This window comes from Symphodus melops (assembly GCF_947650265.1).
Source record: "Symphodus melops genome assembly, chromosome: 1".
Lineage (NCBI taxonomy): Eukaryota > Metazoa > Chordata > Actinopteri > Labriformes > Labridae > Symphodus > Symphodus melops.
Genome location: NC_136691.1, coordinates 2,905,215 through 2,920,485, shown reverse-complemented (window position 1 = coordinate 2,920,485; position 15,271 = coordinate 2,905,215). Strand labels below are relative to the sequence as shown.

Below are 15,271 nucleotides of genomic sequence, written 5' to 3'. Positions count from 1 at the left end.
AGTCGTGAGCCAGCTGAAGGAGACGCTCTGTGAGGACGTGGAGGAGCTGTTTGAGGCCGAGCTGAAGAGGGTCAGACAGTATGAGGTGGATTTGACACTTGATCCTAAAACGGCGTCTCCCTATCTCATCCTGTCTGATGATGGGAAACAAGTTAAAGATGGTGGTAAAAAGAAAACCATTGAAGACTCTACAGAGAGATTTGATAAGTGTTGTATCTTATCAAAGCAGAGTTTCTCTTCAGGCAGATTTTACTTCGAGGTTCAGGTTGAAGGGAAGACTGACTGGGATGTAGGAGTGGCCAGAGAGTCGATCAACAGAAAGGGAAAAATCACACTGTGTCCTCAGAATGGTTACTGGACGATATGGTTGAGGAATGAAAATGAGTACAAAGCTTGTGCTGGCCCTTTAGTTATTCTCTCTCTGAAGTCTGATCCTGAGAAGGTGGGTGTGTTTGTGGATTACGAGGAGGGTCTGGTCTCTTTTTATGACGCTGACACTGCAGCTCTGATCTACTCCTTCACTGACTGCTGCTTCACTGAGAAACTCTACCCATACTTTAGTCCCTTTATTAACTATGGTGGTAAGAACTCTGCTCCTCTCATCATCTCTCCTGTCAATCAAACTGAATAAAATCAGCGATGATTCACAGGAACGATTTCTGTCTGTGTGTCCATTAAAAGGATGGTTGGTTTAAAGGGGTTTTTAAATTGTAATAAAGCCTGATGTCCAAGGTCCTGTTACTGGTGACTTGTTTAACCAAAAGGAAAAAAAAAAATGATGACTGTTTTTTTTTTGTATGTTCTTTTTCCATGAACTCATTGAGACATCATTGTAAACTGTAAAAATATTGACGATGAAAACTACGACAACTTTTTGTTCTTTTCAACATGTTTTTTTTTTCCTATCTCTGATGGATAAAATCTAATCCAGTACTTGTACCTGTCATTGATTGCTCTGTGTGTCTGTTTTGGTTTTAAAAGTATGAGGAAATAAATACAGCCAGAGTGGCCAAAAAAAAACACAACTATGATTTTTGTCTTGACTTTGAGTAAGAACCAAAATAATCCATTAAATCTGTTTGTGCTGCACGATCATTACCTTGGTACCTCGGACAGGAAACGGCAGACCGAGGTGTGGATCCAGACCCGGGTACCGTCCGATCCAGACCCAGGTGTATTTTAATTAGCATTCCAATTTATATTTTTTGATTTTGATGATTTTACAGTAAATGAAAGAGTTTTTCTTTCATCAAAATCTGTTTTGGTGAAACGGATCCCCAACACTTCAGGCCGCTTGTGAGACGCAAGTTAATCTACTGTACAAGGAAATAAATTCAGTTTTAAACTAATATTTATACGCACGTTTCTCTCTGCCTTTCACAGAGAAACGGCTCATAAATTGTTCAGCACAGAGATCAGATCTGTTAATGTGGCGATAAAGCTCCCTGCAGCATCTCCACACTCAGCGTTTCAACAAACCCTGAGAGGTCTCCTGTCAGCAGCCGGACCTTTGTTTGTTTGTTTCATGCTCCCGGTCTCTTCAAACCCCCTCCTTTAAAAGGTCACATATATATACTGTATCTGCATCCCGAGTCTGTCTACAAACCCCCAATTATAAGAAAAGTCCATCCTCTCCGTCTTCTGCCTGCTCCACTTTTCAGAACATGTGAGCTCAAACAGGCCGTTTGGAGATTTTTCCCTTCATGACATCACAAAGGGCAGTAGCCCCTCCCACAGCTAGGTGTTTGTTCCGCCCTCTGAGTCTGCCTTCTCACCACAAGTGTGCCAGAACGGACCAAAAATATATGGTAGTTGGTCTTGGGTGCCTTCCCACGAGTGCTGCCGTGGTGCCCTTGAGCAAGGCACCAATGACCCAAACAGCTCTGTTGTGCTCCCGTAAGTCCAAAATATCATGAAGTAGGTAAAATTATAATAAAAACAATTTTAACTAAAAAGAGAGAGAGAGAGAGGAGAGAGAGGAGAGAGAGAGAGAGCATTGAGTCTCACTTTGGACTTGTATATCTGATTTCTCATTACTGACACTGGTGTGGTTCCTTTAAATGTTGGGAGTGTTTTGCATTAGAGCCACAGAGAGGAGGAGGAGGAGGAGGAGGAGGAGGAAGAGGAGGAGGAGCCACTCTGAAACAGCAGAATCTTCAACGTCTCTTTTTCCTGAAATGAAAGTGAAACTTTGTCCGAGCGTTTCAGCAGAAACGTCTCTCCGTTTCTCTCTCAACACAAACAGAACTGATTTTGAGTTTTTTCCCCCTCAGCTGCACAGCAGAACCTCTGAACCTCTGAACCTCTGCCCGTCACTGGTGAGTACACTCGAGAAAAAAACACACAAGATTAACAGCTGAGGAATTCTGAGGAAACAGAACAGAGAACTGAAGTCTGTGCACTTCAACGTGTGAATACAGTCACAGCTAGCTACAGCTAAAGCTAACACAGATACTTGACTTGTTGTTGGCATTAAACCAACCAGGAAAAGATTCCCAACGACTTCGGCCCGACGATGATAAAAGTCATGTTTTAAAAGCACACAGATCATTTAAGATCCACATCTTTTCTGTGTACTATATGTGGCTTAGATTTGTCTTCATGTATCTGTTTATTTATGTGTGTTAATACTGAGGTTCAGCCTCAAGACTATAAATAAGGCTTATGTAAATATTTAGTGATATCATCATGTGACAGAAAATCATTTGACTACTTTTTGTCAACATGTTGCACTTCATGACTCCTTGTTTTTAATTCCACTTTCTATTCTTTGCTTGAAAATAAAAAGTATTCAAGTTAAAGCTGTTGTATAAAACGTTCTGTTTCTCACAGCGTAGACATGTCGGCTGCGAGCTGCCTGCTGACTGAAGATCAGTTCCTGTGCTCCATCTGTCTGGAAGTCTTCACTGATCCTGTCCTCGTACCATGTGGACACAACTTCTGTAAAAATTGCATCACTGACCACTGGAAGGCCGACGCCCAGTGCCAGTGTCCCAACTGTAAGAAGACTTTCAACACCAAACCCGAGCTCCACGTCAACACTTTCATCGCGGAGATGTCTGCTCAGTTCAGAGAGTCAGCTCAGCAGAAGGAGAGCGACACCGGTCCAGAACCAGAACCAGAACCAGAAGCTGCTGAACTGGGAAACGTTCCCTGCGACGCCTGCACTGGACCTAAACTGAAGGCTCTGAAGTCCTGCCTGGCGTGTCTGGCCTCCTACTGCGAGTCTCACCTGGAGCCTCACCTGACGTCCTCGCGTCTCAAAAGACACCAGCTGATCGACCCGGCGGAGAACCTGGAGGATCGGATGTGCGAGAAGCACGAGAAGCTGCTGGAATTGTTCTGTAAGGACGACCGGGCGTGCGTGTGCCTGCTCTGCACCGTCCTGGACCACAAGACGCACGATGTCGTTCCTCTGAAAGAAGCATACGGAGAAAAGAAGGCGGAGCTGGGGAAGAAAGAGGAGGAGATCGAGCAGCTGATCCGGGAGAGACGAGCGAAGATTCAGGAGATCACACAGGCGGTGGAGCTCAGCAACAAGAACGCAGACAGAGAGATGGCGGAAGGCGTTCAGGTCTTCACCGCTCTGAGAGAACGTGTGGAGAGAAGCCAGGTCGAGCTCATCGACACCATCGAAGAGAAGAAGAAGGAGACGGAGAAGCTGGCCGAAGGCTTCGTCAGAGAGCTGGAGCGGGAAATCTCCGAGCTGGAGAAGAGGAGCGCTGAAGTGGAGCAGCTCTCACGATCTGCAGACCATTTAGAAGTCCTCCGAGGCGTCTCCTCTCTGAACACTGACCAGTCCACCAAGGACTGGACTGAAGTCAGAGTCCATGCACCTTCATATGCGGGCACTGTGGTGACAGCCGTGAGCCAGCTGAAGGAGACGCTCTGTGAGGACGAGCAGGAGCTGCTCTGTAAGGAGGAGCTGAAGAGGGTCAGGCAGTATGAGGTGGATTTGACACTTGATCCTAAAACTGCAGCTCCCTATCTAATCCTGTCTGATGATGGGAAACAAGTTAAAGATGGTGATGAAAAGAAGATCATTGAAGACTCTACAGAGAGATTTGATTTGTGTTGTGTCTTAGCAGAGCAGAGTTTCTCTTCAGGCAGATTTTACTTCGAGGTTCAGGTTGAAGGGAAGACTGAGTGGGATGTAGGAGTGGCCAGAGAGTCGATCAACAGAAAGGGAAACATCTATCTGTCTCCTCAGAATGGTTACTGGACGATATGGTTGAGGAATGAAAATGAGTATGAAGCTCTTGCTGTCCCTTCAGTTAGTCTCTCTCTGAAGTCTGATCCTGAGAAGGTGGGTGTGTTTGTGGATTATGAGGAGGGTCTGGTCTCTTTTTATGACGCTGACACTGCAGCTCTGATCTACTCCTTCACTGACTGCTGCTTCACTGAGAAACTCTACCCATACTTTAGTCCCTGTCCTAACGATGGTGGTAAGAACTCTGCTCCTCTCATCATCTCTCCCGTCAATCAAACTGAATAAAATCAGCGATGAGTTTGAACAGAAAGATTCACAGGAACGATTTCTGTCTGTGTGTCCATTAAAAGGATGGTTGGTTTAAAGGTGTTTTTAAATAGTAATAAAGCCTGATGTCCAAGATCCTGTTACTGGTGACTTGTTTAACCAAAAGGAAAAAAAAATAAATCTTTTTTCATGAACTCATTGAGACATCATTGTAAACTGTAAAAATATTGACAATGAAAACTACGACAACTTTTTGTTCTTTTCAACACGTTTTTTTTTCTATCTCTGACAGAGCAATCAATGACAGGTACAAGTACTGGATTAGATTTTATCCGTGTGCCTGTTTTGGTTTTAAAAGTATGAGGAAATAAATACAGCCAGAGTGGCCAAAAAAAACACAACTATGTTTTTTGTCTTGACTTTGAGTAAGAACCAAACTAATCCATTAAATCTGTTTGTGCTGCACAATCATTACCTTGGTACCTCGGACAGTCAATGGCAGACCGAGGTGTGGATCCAGACCCGGGTACCGTCCTATCCAGACCCAGGTGTATCTTAATTAGCATTCCAATTTATACAGTAAATGAAAGAGCTTTTCTTTGCCTTCACTGTCATGATTTCAGCTTCTCCAGAAAGTCACAGACTCGTGCATTTCATCAAAATCTGTTTTGGTGAAACGGATCCCCAACACTTCAGACCGCATGTGAGACGCAAGTTAATCTGCTGTACAAGGAAATAAATTCAGTTTTAAACTAATATTTATACGCACGTTTCTCTCTGCCTTTCCCAGAGAAGGGTTCACACTTCTGTGTGACTAAACTTTATGTTTCTGTTGTTGACGTGAGCGACACAGGTGAGAATGATCTTTATCATCTGCTCCGACTGCAACAAGAACACCGAGTGCCGTTCCTCACAGCGAGGCCTGTCGTAGGGTTTCTCCCACACAAAGGGCCTGCAAGTCTCATGAGACCTCAGAGAGAGAAACTTCAAGCATGCATACAGGGAAAGATAATTGGTGGAATGGCCAGTTAAAGAGACAGTCAAGGACACTGTGTACCGTCACATAATGAGCGCTGTGAAGCCGCTTCAGAGGAGCGAACACGTGGTAAAACTAGGATAAATATTACAGAGGTTAAGAGCACAGAAAGATGGCCGACAGTGCAGATGAGATGGATGAAGGAGGACAAACATCCATAACAGATGGTTTTACATTGAACTGTGTCTTTCACATGCAGCCCTCTCCGTTCAGTCATGAGACGTGTGCTGCTCACCAGGGCGCTCACGACGTGCGTGTGAGCACAGCTGCCGTAGTTTGATAAGGCTAAAACGGCCTGATTTGATTGGTCAAGACATCCCTACATGACAGCGGCATGATAATACTTTTACTTTTTCTTTTAAAAGGCAAAACTTGTGTTTTGGGTGTGAAATTGCATTTAAATATTTTGTATGAATCTCTGAAAGTATAAGAAATTATTAAAATCAACAACAGTAAGTTTGGATCCTTGTTGGGACAAAGGTGGTGAAACGCAAAAATCTTATTAAAAGCTGAAACTGACAACTTGTTTTAAGGATTGATTAACAAGATGATCAAAGTGCAGCACAGACAGCAGCAGCGTTTCTTTATTATCTTCAGTCATTATCTCTCCAACAGACCGTCATGATTCTCCCACACGCCGCTGATAAGAGTAACTGTTAAAAACCCTCCACTGTGTTCTCCCAGTGTACTGTACTCACCGACCGACTGGTTTGTGTTGGCGACGAGGTCCAGAGCGCAGACGGCGGTCCCAAGGCCACAGCTGGTTGACGGTGACGACTCGCACAGTTTGAAGGTGTAGCTCATTTTATTATCCTGATCTATAGCCTCCCATTCATAACTGCAACACAAGAAAAAACAGAAATGTTGGTAAAGATGACGGAGGAAATATTAGGAGAAGCCTTGATGTGAGGGAAAAGTGATGACAGAAATAGAGCTGCATTAAGTCTCAGCCCTGCAGGATCAGATCAATAACACTGCGTGTTGATTTTCTGATTCACAGAGCCGTTTACAGACGTAATGGTCAGGATGAAACCGAGGACGACTGCATCTTTTTTTGTGTTTCAACAATTATACGGAGCCACCCTTTGTATACACGATCAATCAGTGAACATGTAAATGTTTATTTAAAAGATAATTGGTAAAAATACACAACAAACACATTATTCTCTTGTAAAAAAAAAAAGTACAAGATGGAAAAGAGAGAAAGAAAAGTAACAACCACAGCACCAAAGCTAGACAAACAAAAACACAGAAGAAAAAGATCCAGCATAACAGCATTAAATGAAATTACAGTCTGCTTGTTTTCTTCTCCAGGCTGATGTGTAATAAAGAATAAATACATTTGTCTCAGCTTAATTTTTCTTTTGCTTCATACTTGTCCTTATGGAAGGAAAAAGGACAAATTATAGATTATTTCTGAAGAGACTTTTGTGAGCAGTATTTTATTTCTGAGAGTTACCAAAGAAAAAAAGGTTTCTTAAAAAGCTAAACACAACAAAGCTGAGTGTACAGGTTGAGTGGTTATCATTTCTTATTGCTGTGTCAATATTTGTGAGGTGAGCTGCCTGTTCCAGTAGGAAAGGAAAAACTGTAGTTAAACAACAGGTCACACAGTCCGCTTTACTTTAAGGTAAAACGATACTAAAGAGTCGTTTTAAACGTCTTTGTGCTTGTGTAGTTTTATAATGAGACTGGTCCTTTTCCTTACTGAGATGACGGTTTGACGTTGTTAGCGTCTTTAGCACCGTTAGCAGCTTCATGACAGTTTTCATGTAACTGACGTTAGCAGTTAGCAAAATGTTAGCGTGAAAAAAAAAGTTACCGTTAAACGTTGCCTAGAGACCATTTAACCGTTTCCTCCTCTTAAAGTCCGAATTAAAATTACTAGAAAATAAAAATCACATTTAATTAAAAGTAAGTTCTGCATAATTCGTGATGGCTTTACCTACATAAAATAAAACTGCTTAACAAATTACCTTCATTTTTTTTAAATTACCGTTTTTAAACAGATTTGAAAACACGTTAAACCTTTATTGATATTCTAAACGTCACAAACAATACATTGACAAAAAAATGTCTTACATCATTATTTTTTTAATTTTACAAGACCTGTCTTATTTTGTTTTCTTTCTCGTCGCGTTTAATTTCCCTGTTGTTAAAAAAAAATGTTGTTTTGCTTGCCCTTATTTTTTTTTAAAGTTGTAGACGTGTAGATCTCTGAACACATGCATTTGAATGAATTAGATGTTCTTGTTTTTGTTCTGATTTATCCAAAACACTTAGAAGTTACAAAGAACAATAATATATATATGCAGACAATTCGAGACTTATTTAATTAGTTAGCTCGGTGATTATAACGTCGTGTGTTTTTCAATAATAAGACAGCTGTTTAAAATGAGTTTACTGTCGTTCATCTGTAAGTCAGCAGAGCAAAGATGATTTAAATAAGGCTTTTACATGTGAAACAAAGAGATGATTGACTCATCGATTATGGGCTAAATTAAACCCGAGCCCTTCTTGTATTATCAGGACTCGGGTGGAAGCAAGTAAATCATCACTCAACACATGCTCTGCATTAATACAGATTTACGAGCTCTGTTTAAAGCTGTTTTAAACATGAACCTTGTTTCATTGGATCCTAGCTACAGTGTGATTCAGCCCCGGAGGTGTGTGTGTTTGTTACCTGCATAGGTCCTGGTACCACAGGCTGCTGGTGCTGGTGCTGCTGGTGCCCTCCTCCGCTCCACACCGGACCAACAAACACCCCAAACCCGCCACCAAGCAAAGAACCAGCTCCAGGCGCGAACATCGGTCCGATTTATACTGACACGACATGTTTACTGATGTTAATGATGAGCTTTAACTAAGACGACATGATACAGCAGAGTCTCTCTCCGCTTCGGACCAAATCAGTAGGAAGTGACTGCAGCACATGACAGGACGTCACATGACTCGTGATGCTGCTGACTGATGCTGCGTTCACGGACTGTGGGAAACTGTAGGAGAAAAACAAACTACCGCTTCACTAAAATTAATAAACATACTCAGTTACAGGTGAAAGCCTTGCGTTGAACATATTTAATACAACCAGGAGAATGCATGTATGAATGCATGTGTTAGTAGCAGATACGATTTTATTATACTAAAAGCAGAATTTATTTTTTAAGCTCCAAGTGGTGATGAAGCCCTCATTAGTGACTTGTTTTACTTTATTTTTGGCTTTATTTTGATAGGACAGTGGTAAACAGGGAAGAAGGAGGGAGTTGGGTATAAGGATGATATGTCAGAAAGGAGCCACAGGTTGGACTTGAACCCTGACTGCCCCATTGGAGGACTACACGGACAGCCTTGATACACAGGGCCACGACCTAACCACCACTAGGCCATATTTTCACTCTATCTTCACTGCATGGTCCTGTTTGTCCACATGAACATACATGAAATCGTTCTGTTGTAGTTTTTTCTCTGACTGCCTGCCTCTCAAAGCCTCACTTCATCTGAGTCAGGGTAGTTTACTCCTTTCTACATTTTTTAAGAATCCTCTTACACTGAAACCTGTGCATTCGTCATGCTGAGCTATCAAAAATACAGAGCAAAGTTGGCTTCAAGTTAGATTGTTTGTTTGTGTTTAAGGGAATAAACTTCAGTAAAGACTGAACATCAGTTTCTGGAAGTCCAGTATAATTTCACCCATTCCTCCTGATGATCGTCATCTTGTGAGTCTGCTTGTAAGTGTTCATGATTAGAGGCCATGTTTAAAGCTTTCTGACTTTAAGTGATTTATAATCGATGTCAGAAAACACCATTCAAGTCATTTTTTCATCTACAGTTTAGACGTTTTTTTGTGTTTTTTTTAACTGACTCATGGACTTGGTTCCATCCTTAGGGACAGAGTGAATCATAGACTAAATTATTAATGCAACATATTACCTCTTAGAGAACATGTTTCTTTACACCTGATACCTGATATGCAGCATGACAGGACAAAAATGACTGTCATTCACCAGCCTCTGCCTGTCCTTAGAAATCCTTTCAACTATAAACGAGTCGGTATGCAGCTCTACCTGTTGAATAGGTAGTAGTTGGACCAGTGGATCATGAAAGCAGCACTCCTCCGGGCTTCATGACTGTGAGTGAACCCTGACAACTCATCAGAGTTCAGACCAGGATGAAGAGTTGCAGTATATAGCTGTCCTTATGACTGTAAATCTCACTGTAACTCAGTTAGATCTTCTTATAGCTGTAACCCTACTTGTACTATAGATACTGTGTCTGTTCTCCGCCCCAGACCTGTCATAGGCAATTCCAACCTCAATAAAAGAGGCGTAAATCATAACAATTTAGTCAAAATCAAAACTACAAATACGATTTGGCAAAAAAAAAATCTAACAATTAAATGCGGCCTACTAAACATTAGATCCCTGGCATCTAAATCTCTCCTGGTAAATGATCTAATATCAGAGAATCATATTGATCTACTTTGCTTAACTGAAAGCTGGCTTTCTCAGGATGAATATGTTATGAATCCACCCCTCCCAGTCATTTGAATGCTCATATAGCTCGAGACACTGTTAGGAACCTGGAGGTCTATTTAGCCCTGAGTTTTGTCTTAAAGAGTTGCTAATTATAATTCAGCCACGTTCACTACTTCCTGTCCTTCAACCCTAAACCTATAATACACTTTGATTTTATATGAAATCATACTGAAATGTTCGTCGATATTTTGTTAAATAAATAAAAAATAAATAAAAAAAAGTGCAGATTTTCCTTTTAGGTAAAGCTCAGGGCAAAAAAAATGCTGCCACACAAATTTGAACGCATTCAGTTGTTGGAGTGTCATCTTGCCCCCTCTAGTGTTCATTTGGGACAACTACAACAGCCCTCACTCATCACATACTGAAACAAAAGCACCCTTTCATTCAGATCCAGCTCATAGACTGTAAAAATAAGATAAGAAATATAAAATAAATAAATAAGATCCAGCTGTACAAACACAAACCTTGGTGTTTTACAAAGTGTCTTCACACGTTTATATTCTGAGTCATTTCACATCTCTGTGCTTTTTATATTCATGAATCTGGACGTGTTTGATCTTTTTTCTTTGATGTCATCACTTAACTTTGTGTAGCGCCCCCTGCAGGTCAGAGTGAACCAACACAGTCCTAATCATGGAGAGAAGTGATCACACCTGATGCTGCATGCTTTATCAAATCCTTATTTAAAAACACATACATGTCAGGGAGAGAACAGAAGCTGAGATTGTTCCCGGGTTGCACGATGTGGTTTCTGCTTCTCATCTGTATTTCCACAGGTACTCACAGATTATTAGTTTTATAATTTATGTTTTCATTGAATGCCATGTGATTGTGTGCTGTATTAACAGCACATGGAGTTGCACTTGTATTGTTGCTGTGTGAGTTTACAATGACAGTAAAAACTTTCTCAAATGTCATGTTGTTTTTAAATCTGCAGTTTGTGCAATCCCTTTAAAATCACCGCAACACAGCCATGTTACAGGTATGTATAGACAGCAACTACACTTTAAAAGGTGGATTATTTAGTGAATTTTAGATCTGATGATATCACGGGTTTTTTTCCTCTCTAGTTGTTCACGTGCCTTTAAATGAAACGCACCACGTGACTAATGCATCCTCAGGTCGGTGCTCTTTTCTTATATTTGCCTTAAATTAAATACAAGTTAGAACGATAAGGAACTATCTTTGTGCAAACAAGTGAGTTCATACTTAATAAATTCAATTCAAATAACTTTATCTGTTAGAAACTTCAGCTGCGCAAACAAAGCGTGTAAGCGCGCGCGCACAGCTTATATGAAAGGAAAAAACATCAGCAGCCAATCAAAACGGCATCAGAGTTAGTGAAGCCATCACAAACTATGCAGAACTTATTTTACAGTCTCTGATTGAGACAGAAAAACTGGGAAGTGCGATGTTTCCGAGGAGAACGTGAAGGCAGAATTAGATAGTATAGTATATTTTATTTTTGACACACTCTGATAAAATAATTGTGAACACACACACACACACACACAGATGTGATACTCTCTTGATCTCACTGGATTTGTGTATTTTCAGGTGCTGTTTATCTGAACGACAGCCACACTGGGACGAGTCCAGCGTCAGGTTGGGTTTGATTTGATCTGGTTCACTTTTTGTTTTGTTTCATCCCTTTAAGTTACTGAGGTCAGGTAAGGTCTCTGCATGTGAAATAAAAGTGAGTGAGTTAAAAACGAGGCCGTTCTCATGAGGTAGATTCATTTTGTGTATATTATGCTTGCTAGACATTAAATAACTCCTTGACATGAAGGCTTTGTCAGCGGATAAATCTCCATGGATTTGTGTTTTTCAGATGGTGGCGTGCCGTTAAACGACACCCTGCGTGCAGCTCATGGGGCGCAAGGTTGAGGCTCATTTACAACGTCAATAATCAACCGTTTACCAACAAGAGTTTTATAGGTGTTTTTAACAAACCATCCAAATTCTTCCCACCATTATCTCTTTCTCTCTTTTCCAGCTGGTGTTGTGCCTTTAAATGTTACCCACAATGCAACAGTTCAGCATTTAGGTTTGTATTCATGGGTGTTTTGTGCGATTGAGTACTTTTAGTTTGCTTTAAAAAGAGATCACTCACATTTTGTTCTTCTAGATGAGTCGTCCGTGAAGCTGAAACCTCCGCAGAGAGAGAGTGCAGAAACTTCGATGGGTAAATCAGGAATTCAGTGACAAATACAGATCAGAAGATGTTTGTAACAAGCTTTGAACTCTAAACTAAATTTTATTTTACTGACTCTCGTAGAGCTTCATCAGAATTTCACGATGGTCTACGAGGGAGACGTTTTGATGCAGGTAAGATGGACAGTTTAATTTGATAGGAATGAAAAGCTGCAGCTCTCTGGAGACCCGTCACAGTGAAGCTAGCAAACGCTAAATTTAACCAGTGATCACGATTTTATATTTCAGAACTAAATTCATGTTGCAGAATGAAGGAAAGTGTGCGAGTTCAAACAGCAGGACATTAAATCTGGCGTGTGGCTCAAACATGAACATTTTAAGAAGCCACACTAACAGTTTAAACTAAAATGATGGGAGTTAATTTTGGTAATAAAAACATATTGTAACGTCTGTGTTAAACCGACAGGAGGACAGGAACGCCGTGAAGACGGTGTGGAAGGACGCGGTCATGCCTTACGTTGTCAGTGAGGAACTGGGTGAGTTTTTGTCACTCTTGACCTGAATTAGTTTTTTTGAATCAAGACGACATGGGGCGAGAACTTCTGTCGTTCTTTCTCGCAGCTCATCAAATGCAGGACATCGAAGCTGCGTTCAAGATGATTTCAGAACATACGTGCATTCGCTTCACGCCGCGCACCGACGAGTTCAACTACGTGAAGTTCAAGGCCAGCTACGGGTGAGCGATGAGCTCTGGGAAGTCTCAGTTCTCAAGAGTCAGGTCGGATGCGTTGGTCCAATCTCGAAGTCTGTGAGGGACCTTACAGCCTCGTGCGCTCGCTCGCTCGCTGCAGGTGACGAGTCCTTCGGGGTTCAGGGAAGGACATCGAGATTCAGCCACGGTTAACTTCCACGACGGTTAGAGGTGAGCTGGCTGTTCTGACGATCTGTCGCTTGTTCGTGTCTCCAGTTGTTCCTCGTTTGTTGGCTGTCAAGGAGGAGCTCAGCCGGTGTATTTCGGCAGGACGTGCAGCGTTGGAAATCTCTGCCACGAGATCATTCACGCTCTGGGGATACATCACGAACACACGCGCGAGGACCGGGATCAATACGTCGCCGTGCAGTGGCAGAGTATCATCCCAGGTAAACGCTCAAACCTGACCAGGGTTACATGGAACTGCTGTAAGCCTGTGCTTCTTATGGCCAGCAGGGGGCGACTCCTGCCTCCTGATGTAGCTTCATGTTGTTGACTTCCTCAGTATCTACGTTTCTCACCAGTTTAGATTTTTAAACGCCTGCTCAAGTTTTCACAATCAGAGGATAACAAATGGTATGCTTCTCTTCCTCTTACTGAGGATTAAATATTTGAACGCTGCTTCTGTATTTTCACCTCATCTGGGTGGCTTCTTAAATCTGAGACATTATCCATGATTCGGCACATTTCTGATTTCAGAGTCGACGAAGAACTTCAATACGAAATCTGGAGACACTCTGTCTCTGCCGTATGACATGGACTCCATAATGCACTACGGCTCGTGAGTCCCAAAGTTGATCACACCTTTTTAGAATAGTAGCATTAAGCCAGTTCAAACTAGTAAATGTTTTTTTTGCTGTTTTGATTTAACTCATATTTGTATTGTGTTTTTAAGGCATTTTTTCAGTGTGGACGGGAGTCCGACGCTGGTGGCCTTTAAGGGTGGAGAAGAGATGGGTCAGAGGACTCGTCTCAGTCATCTGGACATCCAGAGGATAAACAAACTCTACCACTGTGGTAACAACACTCACTGATATATTTATCACCTGCAGGTTTACTTTTTACAACTGATCAAATGTTTCTTCTTCCAGATGAGCGGAGGAAATCGCAGTGAGCCCTACGCCATGTTGGTTGACCTTGATTTTTTTTTTTTTGTCCTGAAGTTTAATAAAGTTTTAAACATCCAATGCTTTTGGTTTTAGTTTGTTTTGAGCACCTGCCAGGATATAAAAGACGACAACTGTTGAAATGTGTTGACTCAGAGAGGCGGGGCTTTCAAAGTGAAATTACTTTATGTGGGATATTTGGGACAATTTGAAGATCTTTTTTCACTTTGTAGTTTTTCTCTCATATTTGAGCTGTACCTGTCGGAGGTCAGTGCAGAGCGATTTCTGAAGACAGAGAAAGCAGAGCAAATGGAGCCTATGTAAAGCCAGAGTAGGACCCCCCCCCCCCCCCTCCTTCTTGGCAACGTCCTTAATTGTTGATGGACAGCAATTCATTTTGAGTTTAAATGTTTCGGTAACGAGCCAAAACAAATTCTACAATAAATGTTTTCACAAATGCACTCCTGAAAATAGCCGGCCTCCGTTTAGTCCTGGACTCGCTCAGCGCTCTGTCAAAGACTTCTGTTTCCAGCCCCAAGCTGTTTAGATGTTTTTTTCATATTTGGACAGCCTGACCTCACAGCAGCAGATCCTTGTCAGGAAGGAGGGTGGGGAGGGCGGGGTCTCCCCAGGTATATGACATGGGGGGAAAAAAGACAGAGAGGTAGCAGATAAGTCTGCTATAATGTGTAGTTGAACAGACTCCCAACATCAACCAAAGAGCAGAGAAGATTGTAATGCAGCATTTTAATTACGAGCACTGAGATCTCAGCACTTGTGGGCAGATGTGTCCACACGTGTATTTAAACATCACCGCCCTCTCCTATTGGCTGGAGGTGAATTCTCCGCTGCGTTCTCACCTCAGCTCATTTTGACTTGCTGCAGAAAAAAAATCCTAGAGGTCTGGCAGGAGACCATTTTTCACTGACGTCTCAGTGAAAAATGTGTCACACATGCTGCTCCTCCTTCAATTTAGCAGAATTTTTATTTTTTTCTGCAGGTGTGAAATTGTCTCCCCACTGATAGACACAGGATGACACTCAAGTTTACAACTAAATGTGTTCAAAAAGGGTAACAAGTTTAGATTTAATCTTTAACATATCATTCCTGAATGGACTGCAGTTCTGGTGGTCTTGGCTAATATCACTCACTGACTACTATACTCTCTCTGTGAAGAGCAGCCAAATAAACCTATCTCAAACCTAACAATGG

The 15,271-nt window shown here is 41.8% G+C and overlaps 4 protein-coding genes across 9 annotated transcripts in view; 3 read left to right on the top strand and 1 right to left on the bottom strand.

Annotated features, from left to right (window-relative positions):
• LOC306833405 (E3 ubiquitin-protein ligase TRIM21-like) overlaps positions 1–1,274 on the top strand; it is a gene marked incomplete at its 5' end in the record, with an annotated part of 3,105 nt that extends 1,831 nt beyond the window's left edge. The window contains one exon of the mRNA XM_079358651.1: positions 3–1,274. Coding sequence (XP_079214777.1) covers positions 3–631 — 629 coding nt within the window. The 3' untranslated portion in view covers positions 632–1,274. The remainder of the gene's footprint in view (positions 1–2) is intronic.
• The window catches only part of igf2r (insulin-like growth factor 2 receptor), a 77,798-nt gene that overhangs the window by 29,964 nt on the left and 32,563 nt on the right, over positions 1–15,271 (bottom strand). For 2 of the 5 annotated variants that reach the window (XM_079341319.1, XM_079341320.1), the window contains one exon: positions 6,212–6,351. In XM_079341319.1, coding sequence (XP_079197445.1) covers positions 6,212–6,317 — 106 coding nt within the window. In that variant the 5' untranslated portion in view covers positions 6,318–6,351. Of the gene's footprint in view, positions 1–6,211; positions 6,352–7,221; positions 7,296–7,335; positions 7,416–8,196; positions 8,442–15,271 lie in introns of those variants that run through there. The other 3 variants (XM_079341318.1, XM_079341322.1, XM_079341321.1) reach the window with 3 other exon arrangements.
• On the top strand, positions 2,082–4,646 carry LOC306822407 (E3 ubiquitin-protein ligase TRIM21-like). The gene is made up of 2 exons (XM_079341422.1): positions 2,082–2,318; positions 2,833–4,646. The coding sequence occupies exon 2, from the start codon at positions 2,840–2,842 to the stop codon at positions 4,493–4,495; it is 1,656 nt and encodes a 551-aa protein (XP_079197548.1). The 5' UTR covers positions 2,082–2,318; positions 2,833–2,839; the 3' UTR covers positions 4,496–4,646.
• Positions 10,771–14,140, top strand: LOC306822421 (low choriolytic enzyme-like). Of its 2 annotated transcripts, XM_079341450.1 has the most exons (14): positions 10,771–10,824; positions 10,986–11,030; positions 11,119–11,169; positions 11,606–11,653; positions 11,880–11,930; positions 12,045–12,095; positions 12,177–12,233; positions 12,327–12,376; positions 12,669–12,738; positions 12,824–12,938; positions 13,170–13,342; positions 13,653–13,734; positions 13,849–13,970; positions 14,045–14,140. In XM_079341450.1, the coding sequence occupies exons 1-14, from the start codon at positions 10,791–10,793 to the stop codon at positions 14,065–14,067; spliced, it is 972 nt and encodes a 323-aa protein (XP_079197576.1). In that variant the 5' UTR covers positions 10,771–10,790; the 3' UTR covers positions 14,068–14,140. The 2 variants fall into 2 exon arrangements, with proteins under 2 accessions (XP_079197576.1, XP_079197577.1); XM_079341451.1 differs by lacking the exon at positions 11,606–11,653.